The sequence below is a fragment of the Plasmodium cynomolgi genome, chromosome 5 (genome assembly GCF_000321355.1).
Source record: "Plasmodium cynomolgi strain B DNA, chromosome 5, whole genome shotgun sequence".
Lineage (NCBI taxonomy): Eukaryota > Apicomplexa > Aconoidasida > Haemosporida > Plasmodiidae > Plasmodium > Plasmodium cynomolgi.
The window spans coordinates 220,827-233,231 of NC_020398.1; the positions used below are offsets into that span (position 1 = coordinate 220,827).

General features: G+C 43.1%; 3 protein-coding genes across 3 annotated transcripts; 2 read left to right on the plus strand and 1 right to left on the minus strand.

Moving 5' to 3' along the window:
• Positions 1 to 1,580: 1,580 nt before the first annotated feature.
• On the plus strand, positions 1,581 to 2,660 carry PCYB_051460 (hypothetical protein; the record flags this gene model as incomplete). Its single annotated transcript, XM_004221027.1, has 1 exon — positions 1,581 to 2,660. A coding segment is annotated over exon 1 (1,065 nt), but the record flags the coding sequence as incomplete, so codon positions are not given.
• A 442-nt stretch (positions 2,661 to 3,102) lies between these two features.
• On the minus strand, positions 3,103 to 6,834 carry PCYB_051470 (ubiquitin conjugation factor E4; the record flags this gene model as incomplete). The annotated part of the gene is made up of 2 exons (XM_004221028.1): positions 3,103 to 6,135; positions 6,187 to 6,834. 2 exons carry the CDS (start codon positions 6,832 to 6,834, stop codon positions 3,103 to 3,105), a joined length of 3,681 nt encoding a protein of 1,226 aa, XP_004221076.1.
• A 2,582-nt stretch (positions 6,835 to 9,416) lies between these two features.
• PCYB_051480 (dehydrodolichyl diphosphate synthetase) lies at positions 9,417 to 11,554 on the plus strand (the record flags this gene model as incomplete). The annotated part of the gene is made up of 8 exons (XM_004221029.1): positions 9,417 to 9,472; positions 9,552 to 9,607; positions 9,839 to 9,930; positions 10,120 to 10,262; positions 10,384 to 10,500; positions 10,695 to 10,970; positions 11,150 to 11,252; positions 11,411 to 11,554. 8 exons carry the CDS (start codon positions 9,417 to 9,419, stop codon positions 11,552 to 11,554), a joined length of 987 nt encoding a protein of 328 aa, XP_004221077.1.
• Between the last annotated feature and the right edge of the window lie 851 nt (positions 11,555 to 12,405).

Sequence of the window (12,405 nt, forward strand, 5' to 3'; positions counted from 1 at the left end):
CATTTTTCCTGCCCCATTTTTAATGCATATATATATGCGTATATATGCACAGCGTATTCTTACGTGTTTTCCCCCTTCCCACTTTTCCCAAACTGCCAATTAATAACCTTATAAAACTTACATTTTTACAAAATTAGAGATTTTAAAACTTCCCGTGTTGACGGGCGGTATGCCTCTACAAGTGAGTAGTCACGTGTCCAGTTTTTTTTTTTTTTTTAACACCCCAAATTTGCCACAATAATATATCGTTTAGCTTTGAGGCGGTAGTTCCCACCCGGTGGATTGGTGGAAAAAATAGGGGCAACCATTCGGTCGATTCAACAACATCAACTGCGTACGAAAGAATCATTGCCATGTGTGCGCTAACGGGGAAAAACCTTTCTTTTCCTTTTTAAGTTCGAAAAAATTTCTCCTTTTTTGCCTCCCCAATGGAATCACATTTTGTCACGAACAAATGTCAACCTGTGTAGTCGCACAAAGAAGAGGGCGCCCCAAAAATCCTTCCTACAACGTCCTTGCCAGCTTGGAGCTAACGCAACGGTTGTATCCTCCTGTATTCTGTTTGAATATCTTCCCCTTATGCAAGTGCGTCCTTTTTACCAGGTGCCTGATCGGGAGAGGGGGGGCGGGAACTTTAACAGCCTATAACAGTTTCACCTTCCAACGTTTGTTCAAATCACACACACCCCAGGGAGTGTCCACCTGGGGAAATAACTCCTTAGAGAGAGGAGAGCTCCTCTGCTCCCATTGACACGCTGGTGAAGGAACCCCATTTTGGTTTACTTTAAAATGTCACATAATGCCAACTGCAAGGGTGAAGAACAAAATGCGCTCCTCATTTTTTTAATGCTGTCGATTGGGATGATTATTTTATGCCGCTCTGCGCCCAAGTCCCAGCGGGCAACTCAGCCAATTTGGCCAGCTAGACCAGCTCGATCGCCTCGACCACTTCGACCATTTCGACCACTTCGACCATTTCGACCACTTCGACCATTTCAACCATTTCAACCATCTCGACCACCTCGACAAATATACTGCCCCCTTTTGCAAAACACGCACTAATGAGCGGCATCCCATTTGCACTTTTAAACTAAAAAAAAAAAAAAAAAAGAAGCAACGACTGCGAAGCGATACTTCATTCTGAAAGGGGCCACTGTATGGACGTTCATGTGCACCTCCCCACCATCCCACTGCGATACTTGCAAAGGGGAAAAAAAAAAAAAAAAAAAGAAAAAAAAATACTCAAAGGGAGAGCACCTTCTTGGCAACATTTTTACGTTTACAAAATTTGTGTAGCATCGTAAGTGGTGAAGAAGAGAGTGCATTTTTTTAATTTTTTTTTTTCCTCCAAATAGACCATTCTGATACGAAATCGTAGGAAAGTCGCAAAAATTGGGACACTTTTCTTTCCCCAACCCTCTCCCCAAAAAAAAGAAAAAAAACTGCATCCTGCGGCGAAGAGGCGACAAACCCGTCCTCCATTATTGAGGCAACCCATGTGGCCAAGGCGTACACGAATGCGCACCCCTCTGTAGAAAGGGACATGTCGCGCGTCTCCCCTTTTTTTTTGCCCAAACGAGACCAGCAGCGAAAATGTATATGCTATCGGATGACGAAGTAGCCTACTCCAACAGTCTGTACAGTGGGGAAACCGGGACGGAGGCGAACGGAACTAGCGAGGAGCAGTCCCACGGGTACGAACGGAGCCAATTCGCCAGCTTCGACCCGACGGGCGGTGCGCGGGGGAAGGCGCACACGTACAAGAGGTGGCGCCAACACGCATATCAAAGTGAGAGCCAAAGTGATGGCCAAAGCGAAGGCCAAAGTGAGTACCGGCACGAAGACGACAGTGAGTCCCAACGGGAATACCAGAATCCGTACCACCTGGAGTATCAAAGTCCGTACCAGCTCGAGTATCCAAATCCGTACCAGCTAAACCATGAGAGTCCTTACCATCGCGAGCATCAAAGTGCGTCCCAAGGTGAGGGCGAACTATTCAAGTACGTCTGCATAGCATCGATAGAAGACGTCGAAATTTTATTTAAGTGCAGCTTCCTACCCCACGAGCTGGACGCCGCCGCGAACTATACCATAAAAAAAATATTGGGAGCCTCCAAAAGGAAACTAAATCACTGCAATAAAAAAATGCTCAACTGGGATAACAAAATTATTTACTTCACAATTTGCACAGAAAAAAAAATGGCATTTTTTCTAATCGGACTACATATGAAAGCCTACTTCAAAAATTATGCATTCGAGTTTTTGAAGAAGCTGGAAATTTATACAAAGTCCGATTTATTTTCTGGTCAAAATTACAAAGGCAGAAATATCTCCCCTTACAAAATGCACACGACAGAAGCATTTTTGCAGCGCACAATTAAAGGCATTAATAAGTGTTGTCGTGATGAAAAAATGATTGCAGTGAAACAAAAGCTACATAAAATTAATTCCGTCATGAATAATCACATCGATAATTTATATCAGTCCAGGGGAAACATAAAAGCTCTCAAATATAAGACGCAAAACATGTCGAAAAATACTTTACACTTTGTTCAAAATAGTAAAAAATTGAAAAGGATTATGTTCATGAAGTACTGGAAGACGTATGTTTTTTTGGCTTGTTTCGCGATCATAGGATTTAAGGTTTACCGATCCTTATGATGGGTTAGTTTTTTTCTCTTTTCCTGGGAGATGCGACCATCCAGCCATGACCATTCACGTAATGCTTCCTTTGAAAGAGCTCCTTTTGAAGCGGCACCGAGGGGGGCCCTTCGCTCCCCCCCCAGCTATTCGGCCCTTCCTGGCCCGAACCATTGTTTTGTACATTTCACTTTGTGTAGCACTACCAGCACGCCTGATGCCAACGCGGCGCTAAGTTGCTCCTGATTTGTTAGCAGCCATTCCAACACCCGTTTAGCACCCGCTTCAAAAACCTTCTATTTCGCTTTTTTTCCTCCTTTTTTTGAAAATTGTCCCTTTTTAATCAAATGGCGCCACCCACACACACGGAGCCAGTGACGGCCGGGGCACTGCTCCTCGCGGCAGCTCGAATCGAAATGAAAGCTGCGAGAAGGGAGACTTTTTCTTTTTTTTCCCCCTGGGTCATTCCTGCTCGTTCTCCTTTGTACCCCCCTCGTGCAGTGCCTCGACCTGCTGCTCGCTTTGCCCCTTCCCTTCCTGCGCGTCGTCCTCATTTCCCAAAAACTCCTCCTTCTCCAAGGACTCATTTTGGGCATCCAACTCCAAAAGCTTCATTTTCTTCTTCCTCTTTTTCTCCTGCTTCAACTCGTTAATAAATTTGTGAATTTCCTCCTTGAGTTCTGGCATGGGAACCAGCTGCTCCTTACTGAGGGGTGCTCTGTTAAAGGGGTCATTGGGTTCACTCATCAGGTGCCTCTCAATATTCTTTCGATCGATGACAATGCCAGATGTGGGTAGCAAAACGGGATCTAACATAATGTCTTGCAAAATCGGATCCAAATATTTATCAGGTATGTCATCTACATCGTCGAACAGTTCCACTTCGTCTTTCATGTCAATAATTTGTTGACAAAAAATTTTAAATTTATGCAAGTCCTCCTTGCGTAGTAGTCCTTCCCTCTTGCATATATAATAAGCCTTGTTGAATATTTCGGGCTTGTAGTACCTTCCTTCGTTGGCGATTTCTCTAGTAAGTAGCTCCTCATTTTTCTTATCCGAGTTTAGTAAAAATAGGTACGATTCCACGATACTCGTGAGCCATAACTGGGGCCTAAAATTATACTGTTCCATATTCTTCACTTTTATGTTTAAGCATTTCGGACCCACTAGGTAGTCGAAGTAGCAATTCAAGCAGGTAACTATTTGGGACAGAATCGTATTCGACGTGACGATACTGTTTGGGTAGCTCTTACAAAGCAGATTCAAAAAAATGCAAGACTTGTAACAGTAGGTAATGATCATTTTGGTCCTCGCCGCTAAATTCCTCATGCTTTCGTTCGTTATGTCCGTTCCGACATTGCCTCCCCCTCCCTCGTCATTATCGCTATTGTCACTGTTGTACGACTCGTTCAAGTTCGCCGCACTGTCTTCTAAATCGCTCCCGCCTGAAGGGTTCAACATACTGCTCGCAAAGGCGCTCGACACCCTACTGTTGCGCGTCGCGTTGGCATACGTATTGGAACCGCCTCCCGCGCTAGTCCCCCCGCCAGCCGCGCTGCCGGCGCGCTCCTGGTCGTCCCTCTTCTTATCTTCCCGACGCTTAATCTCGGACAAATACGAAACGACCTCCTCGACCAAAAAATTCACATCGTTCAGTAGGAGGTGAATCAAATGAACGAACAAATTGTTATTTTTGATAACTAGCTGTGTAAACTGATCTACGTAAATCTCGTTAAGAAAGAGGCTGTTAAAATTCTCCACGATGCGAACCCTAGTTTGCATCCTCTCCGTGTATTCCCCTTTTTGAGAAGCAATAAAAACGTACGTTAACGATTTTATGATATACTTTCTAGTCAAATCAGATTCTTCAATAATTTTCTTCATTTTGTCACTTCTGTACAGGTACGTAAAGGTCTTCGGAGCTGCTTCGCACCTCAGGTGGATACTCTTTATGTGATTCTCACTCAGCATCGTGAAGATACAGAAGGAGAGAAATAAATCCACATTTAGGTAACTTAAGAAATTTTCATTCCCTGGACTCTTAAAGGTATCCAATTCGTACAGTAGGTAGATGATGTCAAATATATCGTTTAGGAAAAAAGTCGGGATGATTGAGAACTGGGGGGATGCAAATAAATGGTCGCCGCTGTCCTGGGGACTCCTCTCTAGGTTGTCGCTCCCTCTTTGGCCCTGCGCTCCGTCCTCCCGTTGGCCCACTTCGTCTTGCGGCAGCTCCGCCCGTTGGTCTACTTCCCCTTGCGGCAGTTCCCCACGTTGGTCTGCTTCTCCTTGCGGCAGTTCCGCCCGTCTGCCCTCTTCGTCTCGCTTTTCCACCCCTTGCTGTGGTTCCTCCCCCTCGTGAACATTCGCAGAAATGGAGAGGCTACCGAAAGTCCTACCTCTCCTGATGTAATTCCTCTCATTGGGAGGAGGACACGACTTCAACACCAAGTGAGTGAAGTTCCCATTATACTCACTCAGAAGGTTCATCATATCTAAACAAGCATTCCCTTCCATGTCGTATAAGTAAGCAACATGCAAAAAGTATGCTATGCTCAGATGCAAGAATTTAAACAATAATTGAATAAAACGAGAACTGTACAAAAAAATTTTCCATGTATGTATATTCATATAGTAGAAATTTTTATCCTTTGCATTTGGAACTTCTTGTACAATCCTGATGAACTCATCAATGGCTGGTTTGAAAAAGACACTAAGAGATTTAAATGTGATCCAAAAAATGGACGTTATAAATTTAGGTTCCTTCTGAAAGCATTGTCCATTTTTTACTTTCTCTTTTATTTTTTCCACATTGGATTTTTCTTCAAAAGAAGATTGGTTAGTTATATTTTTTAACAGAAATTTGGAAAAAGGATCATCTCTTAGAAAAAAAAACAAATCGAAATCGTTGATCTTGTTCATGGTGATGGGTTCACACAGGCAGAGTAGAACCCAAAACATGTTCAGGCAAAAACCGTAGGAATTCTCCCCCAACAATTTTAAAAACAATCCGTACGATGCATCTAACGACTGTGGATAAGTAGAATAATGATACATAATTTTCGTTTTCTTTTCATTCGAAATGATAATGCAAGCTAGCCACAAAAGGACTCTCTTTTTGCTATCCACACCTCCTTTAAGTAAATTTTTTATAGTTTCTACACAGTTCTCCAAAATCCAGTCTGTGTCTCTTCTCAACATCATGTATGTATTCTTCAAAGAACCCAACGTCATTTTATTCAACGAGTTCGTTGCACTGTTGTAGAAATACTTATACATGGCAATCTCCTCCTTGTTAGTTACATTTGGCATCGTAATAACTGTGGGAGATAATAATCTCCCCAAAAGGCTGCTTAGCTGAAGGTTATATCCGCACGAGTTTATTTCTTTATCCTTACTGCAGGGTTTCTGTGCGTCGAACCCTGCATTGGTAGTAGACGTCACACTGTCTCCTCCTTCCGCGTTATCCACTCTGGACAACGCACAGTCCCTTACCTTATCTCTTAAGTTGAGTTGCAAAAATATCGATTTATTATATATGATAACTTCTGCAATTTGTTTAAAGCTTGAGAGAAATTTTAACAATACAGCTACGTCATTTTTTGGATAAACCAAATTTCTTCCAATTAAATTTTCGAAAATGAGATCAACAATAGGAGAGAAAAATTTATTAAGTTGTTTATCCTCCTCTCTCTCTTCATTTTTATCATTTTCCTCAATGACTAATAGGATTTTTTTTAAAAAACGAGAGGTACATGAATCCTTGAGAAATTCATAAAAGATCTGAACTCGTTCCTTTGCTGGGATACTCACATCTGGGTACACGTCCAAATTTTCTAAATAAATAATTACACTATTGATTATCTGATTATTTATCTCATTCGTTATATCATCTAGCTCCTTACTCTCCACCTGCACATGTTTGAATAGAGTTCTATCGGATAACCTCGCCGAACAGGAACACAAGTAAGTCAAGCAGTTTTTCTTTTGCTTATGCAGATAGGCTATTTTGTGCAGGAGGATAAAATATAAATTTTCGATCTGTAAAAATGGTGGCTTTTTCTCTGTGTTCGTTTCGTTTAATTCCTTTTCGTACGACTCTAGGTACACCTTGGCGTTGCTCGCCTCCTCCCTCCTCAGACATATTTGAAGGGCGCTCTGCAAAATGGCATCCTCTTTCCCCTTGTCTAGCATTATCTTTTCCTTTTGCGGTGACGGCGGGTCAGTGTGTATATGCGGTAGTGCGGCAGGGAGGCAGTGCGACAGGGAGGCCGTGAGGCAGGGAGGCAGTGCGGCAGTGCGCCAGTGTGGAGTGCGCCAGTGAGGCAGAGCGGCAGTCCTTTCCCCGAGGGGCGCCTCTCCCCTGCGCGTCCTACGTTTTCCCCTTTTGGTGGGCACTCCGCTCGGCTCCCTCAAATCTGCCGCTCTCTGTGCGCGAAACGGGGAAGGTTCAAAGAACCACAAAGTAACACAAATGGGAAAAAAAAAAAAAGTCGCAATGCCGGGGATGTCGCCCCTCCTTCGGCCAACACCCCTTTCTTTCTGTTATGTGCTCCCACACCCTACACGTTTCTTCTCCTCGGTGTCGAAACAAGCTGCGCACTTGTATCTCCTCTGCAGTTGCTTCGACCGACTCTGCGTTGTTCAAGTATATGCTCCTTCCCGCGTTCTCCAAAAAATTAAAATCGGCGTGCTTCCAATCGTCAGTGCGGTGATGAGGCCTACCAAGGGATACCGAAACTCTGCGTGTCCCTTTACTGCTGCCTCTTCGGAAAAGGTTGGGTTATATTTTGTTACCCCTCCGTGCTGCTTCACGTTTTCGCGTTCTTTCGCGCTCGTTGGCAATTTTTTTTTTTTTTTTCCTTTCCTGGACTGGCCAGTTTGGCACTTCACTATTTTATTATTTTTTTTCGCCGCCTTCGTCCGGCTTCAATTTCGCATCCGTTCGTCCATTTTTTTTTATTTTGGTGACGTTTATGGCGGCGTATTTTTATTACCCATTTGGGCGGCTCTGTTTGGTGCGCCTGTTTTGTGCCTCATTTTTATCGCCTCCATATTTCCGCCCGTGTTTAAATAAGCCCCAATTTTAAGCGCACCCGGGGGATCATTCTTTTTTTCTTCCACCTTACGCTTATCTCATGTGCCAAAGCACGTGCCCACTTTTTTTCTTTTTTTTCTTTTTTTTCCTTTTTTTCTTTTTTTTCACCTGGTGATTTGCTCCCTCGGTACGTACCCCCCACTTGAAGATCCGTTCAAACGGCGCAAGTACATACAAAAGAACCTAACGTAAAAAAAATATACCCATCGAAGGAAAATGCCTTTTTGCGAGATCCTACACTCAGAGATATTTTTACAAAATGAAACAGATGGTGAGTGGGTGTGCACAGGGATTGCATGAAGAGTTGCTTTTTTTTTTTATTTTTCGTTTCTTTCCATGCACGGTAACACTTTTTTTTTTTTTTTTACGGGGCTATCAATTTTTGTCCTTTTTAGGGGTCACCCTGGTTAGGCAGCGACACGTTAAGAGGTGAAAAGGGACACCTAGGTTGCTGTTCACCGAGACGACGTGCCCCTATGCAGAGGCACACACACGTGTACGTACGTCTGTGTAGCTGCCCCTAAGAGGACAAGGGAAAAGTTACAACACTGCCTTAACCATAAATGGGGAAAAAGAAAAATAAAGTGGGCGTCTTCTTCGTAAACCTATCTGTGTCTTCCTAGTAAGGACATGCTCTTTAAGATGTTTTTTTTTTTTTTTTTCCGTCTAAATTTGGTACTTAGAAGGTATTCCTTTTTGGCCCCTCTTTACCTCCCCGCTTTGCGTACCTTTTTTTCGTGCCCCCTTTGCAAAAAGGACCATTAGAATATGGACACCTCTCCCATGGAGGAGCTGCCACACCCCTCTACATGAACAAGCTGTGAGAGTGGGAAAGGAGCAAACGCATCTACTCTCCGGTGGTCACTTCTGCTTCACCTACTTCGTATCCTTGTTGCCTCTACTTCTCCTCATTGTCTACACATGGAGACTTCATTTTCGCTCGAGAGAGGCAAAACTTCACGTGCATTATGCGAATTAGCCAAATTAGGGGGTGCCGCTTCCCCACTCTGTGCCACACCACCAAACCTATGATAACACCCATTTTGGTAACCTAACAAATAAAGTGAAACAAAAACCAAAGTGATAGTTTTCCTTCCTAACTGCTCACTCCTACAACTGGTACATTTAAAAATTTTTTTTTTCTTCTTCGAATGACTACCCCAGTATGTCACACCCAAACTGATAGAGGTGTATCTCTCGTTCATCCTCCAGCACATAATTTAAAACGCTTCTGCGTGTGTGTGAGGTATCGCTTCGTAGTGCCTCCGCATGGGAAGCGGCCCATAATGTGCATGTGTGTCGTGTTCAATGTTTCTTTCGTCACCTGTGCAGAGTAACTGGACGCATTCACTAGCTTTTTTTTTTTTTTTTACGCCTTGCCTATCAGGAAAATGCTACTAGCAAAATGCACCCCTGTTTGTTTATCCAACAGATGGTTTTTTTTTTTTTTTTTTTTTCCTTTTTTCATTTTGAGCATTACCTTATGGGAGCTAGCCATTTGTTCCCCTCGCAAGAGAATTTATCATTAGAATAATTTTGATACACTCATGGGAGTTTCTTTTTTTTTTTTCCAGTGAGTGATGCACTAGGAGGGATTGACCTGGCCTGTTAGAAGATGGCATTGAACATGTACAGCACACCCGCGGGGGGAAAAAGAAAAAACAAAAAAAATAAAATAATGATAATAATGATAATAATAATGATAATAATAATGATGATAATAATAGCGAGCAAGTAGAACGCGGCGAGGTGGCCACCCACCCGCTAGAAACACAAAAAATGACGCACCTGCAATTTTCACCCCACCTTACAGATTGGAAAGACTGATCACTTCGCTCCTGCGGGGGCTCATCAACGTCAAGCATATATGTAAAAAGGGAAAAGACAAACAAATAAGCTAGCCTGCATTCGGGAGGCAGCGAGCATGAGGGTGGAAATTACCCCCGTGTGTATCTGCCGACATGCACCCCGCACATGCATATGTACACCCTACCCCGTGTGCCCCTCATGGGTGTACTACTCATGGGTGTACCCCTCACGTGTGCACCCCTCACGTGTGCACCCCTCACGTATGCACGCCCAACTTCCCTCCCTCTCAAGCCATAATCATGGACGGCAACAGGCGATTCGCAAAGGAAAAGGGAGTCCACTCCTCCCTGGGGCACTACATGGGATCGAAAACGCTCATCCAAGTTAGCACACCTTAGCGTGGGAATTTTCCCTTACGCATAGGCATCCAAGGCAAGGTGCCCTTATGGCCGCTTATCCGAAGCATCAACTGGGCAAAGCGGTGTCGCCCTTACCATGTCTCCCCTACCGCACCACCCCTACCGCGTCATCCCTACCGCGTCACCTCTCACCTCTCACCGCTCCCCACCCAGATCATAGAAATATGCGTTAGGTTGAACATAAAAGTGCTGTCCGTCTTTTCGCTTTCCCTGTTGAATTATAACAGAAGCCCAGAAGAAATACACTTCCTCTTTTATCTAAATCTCCTCATTTTGATTAACGAGGAGTTTTTCATGTAAGTCCACTGCTCTCTATTCGACATACTCAGGAGAGTACACAGGAGAGGGGGGACCTATACCAAACGTTAGTCCCACGTATATTTTCCAAACGCACAAACGGTTTAACCTCCCCATCAGGAATTTCATAAGGGACAACAAAATTAGAGTCAAAATAATTGGGAACCTTTCTTACATCAACGATGCTTACAGAAAAATTATCCACGACATTGAACAGAAGACGGAGCAGTTTGACAAGTAAACTACAGAAAAGATGAGCCTACTGGGACGTTTAGAAATATATATTTTTTTTTTTTTTTTCACACCGTTATATGCCTCGTTAGTGCACTTATGCAAAAGTGCTTCACATTTGTTGGCACCATCGTAGGTGCATTATGCAGATCTTTTAGTGAATCATTAATTTACGCCTCTCCTCCCCTTCTCATTCGTAGCCTTCTCTTGAATATCTTCTTTTCCTACACCAGTAGAAACGAAATGAGTCTGTGCAAAATCAATCCCAATTTGTATTTCAACACTTATAAGAACCTGCTGGAGGAGCGGGAAGTACTCTGCACTCCCTCCTCTACATTAACAAAGCAGGAAGACCCAAACAAATGCGATTATTTAGAGAGTATACTCAAGAATGAAAGGAATGACTCCTATAAGTTGTTCGAGGTGGAGTGTATGTGTGGAGGACGCTCTTTCCTAAATCAGGGACAAATCAAAATGTATATTAAAAAATAAAGGGGAAAATAAATAATGATAACGCAAATGATGCTACTATTATATTTGTCTTTCCCCTGACGAAGCCCCACCTGGGGGGAATGTGTGCATTGGGCAATCCAGACCGTTCATCTGCACGTTATATTTTCCCACCATTCCGAATTCATCACCCTTCACCCCATAGAGTCAATTACCATAAGAAGCTCCTCACGTGCGACGTGCCCCCTCCGAACATTTTGATACGGACGTCCGGCGAAAAGAGGCTGTCGGACTTTATGTTATACCAAGTTAGGCATACAAAAAAAAAGGAAGCATTTTTACAAAATTGCGCAAAAGTGCACCATCACGTGTGCAGACTTTTACGCCACAAACGCGAGCACCCCCTCGTCAAAAAGCGCAACTCGTAAACTTCTTCCCCTCCCCCATCTCCATATCTAATTTGCAGATTTCGGAATTTACAGAAATTTACTTCATCAGTGATTACTGGCCAATCTTCAACTTTTTGCAGTTCATATATGTCATCCTGCACTACACCATTTTTCAGACAACCAAATTGGATTTTTCCTACTCCAATCCGTGTCCGCACTGATTAATTATTTTGTTATTTTATTTTGTCATTTTATTTTGCTACTTTATTTTGCTATTTTATTTTATAATTTTGGTATATTATTTTATTCCATTTCATCTTATTTCATTCCATTCCATTTCATTTTTTTGATACCTTTTTGTGTCCTCCCCCTTCTCACCTTTCTTGCGACCATTTGTTAATTGCCCCCTTTTTTAAAAGACTCCCCCATAAAACGATACTTAATTAACAACCCTAGACGAACCGCCCCTCCACTGATGGAAGGCAATTCCTCACTTAAAACTGCTTAAGGTCTGTCATTAATTGATCCGTGTAGATCGACGACGGGGGCATGAGCGAAAAAACACTCGCGAAAATAACTTATGTTGCTTCATTTAAGACGATACTAAAACAAAGTTACAAAAAAAATGAGCCACACGAGCGTGTGCTTCTGCGTGGACGGGCGCCAAGGGGGCCCAAATGAAACGAAAACGACATGACGACGAAATGATAGCGAAATGATACGAAGTGGTAGCGAAATGATACGAAGTGATAGCGAAATGGTGGCGAAATGAAAACGACATGACGACGAAATGATGGCCAAAATGAGAACGCAAATAGCAACTAAAACGACAAAAATTCCGACGAACGTGAAAACACTCGCGACGCGCCAAAAAGCATGAACCCCCCCAAACGTCGGCTTATCAAAAATGCAGAGCTACTCACAAAAACGTGCCGCCTCGGGTTAAAAAAAAAAAAAAAATGAACACTTCAGAATGTGTACTTACCCATTTGCACACATTTTTGTTAAAAATATATGAACGGGTCATATTTTTCAGCCACTTGGCCACTTTTTGCAAATTTTTCTAGATTAT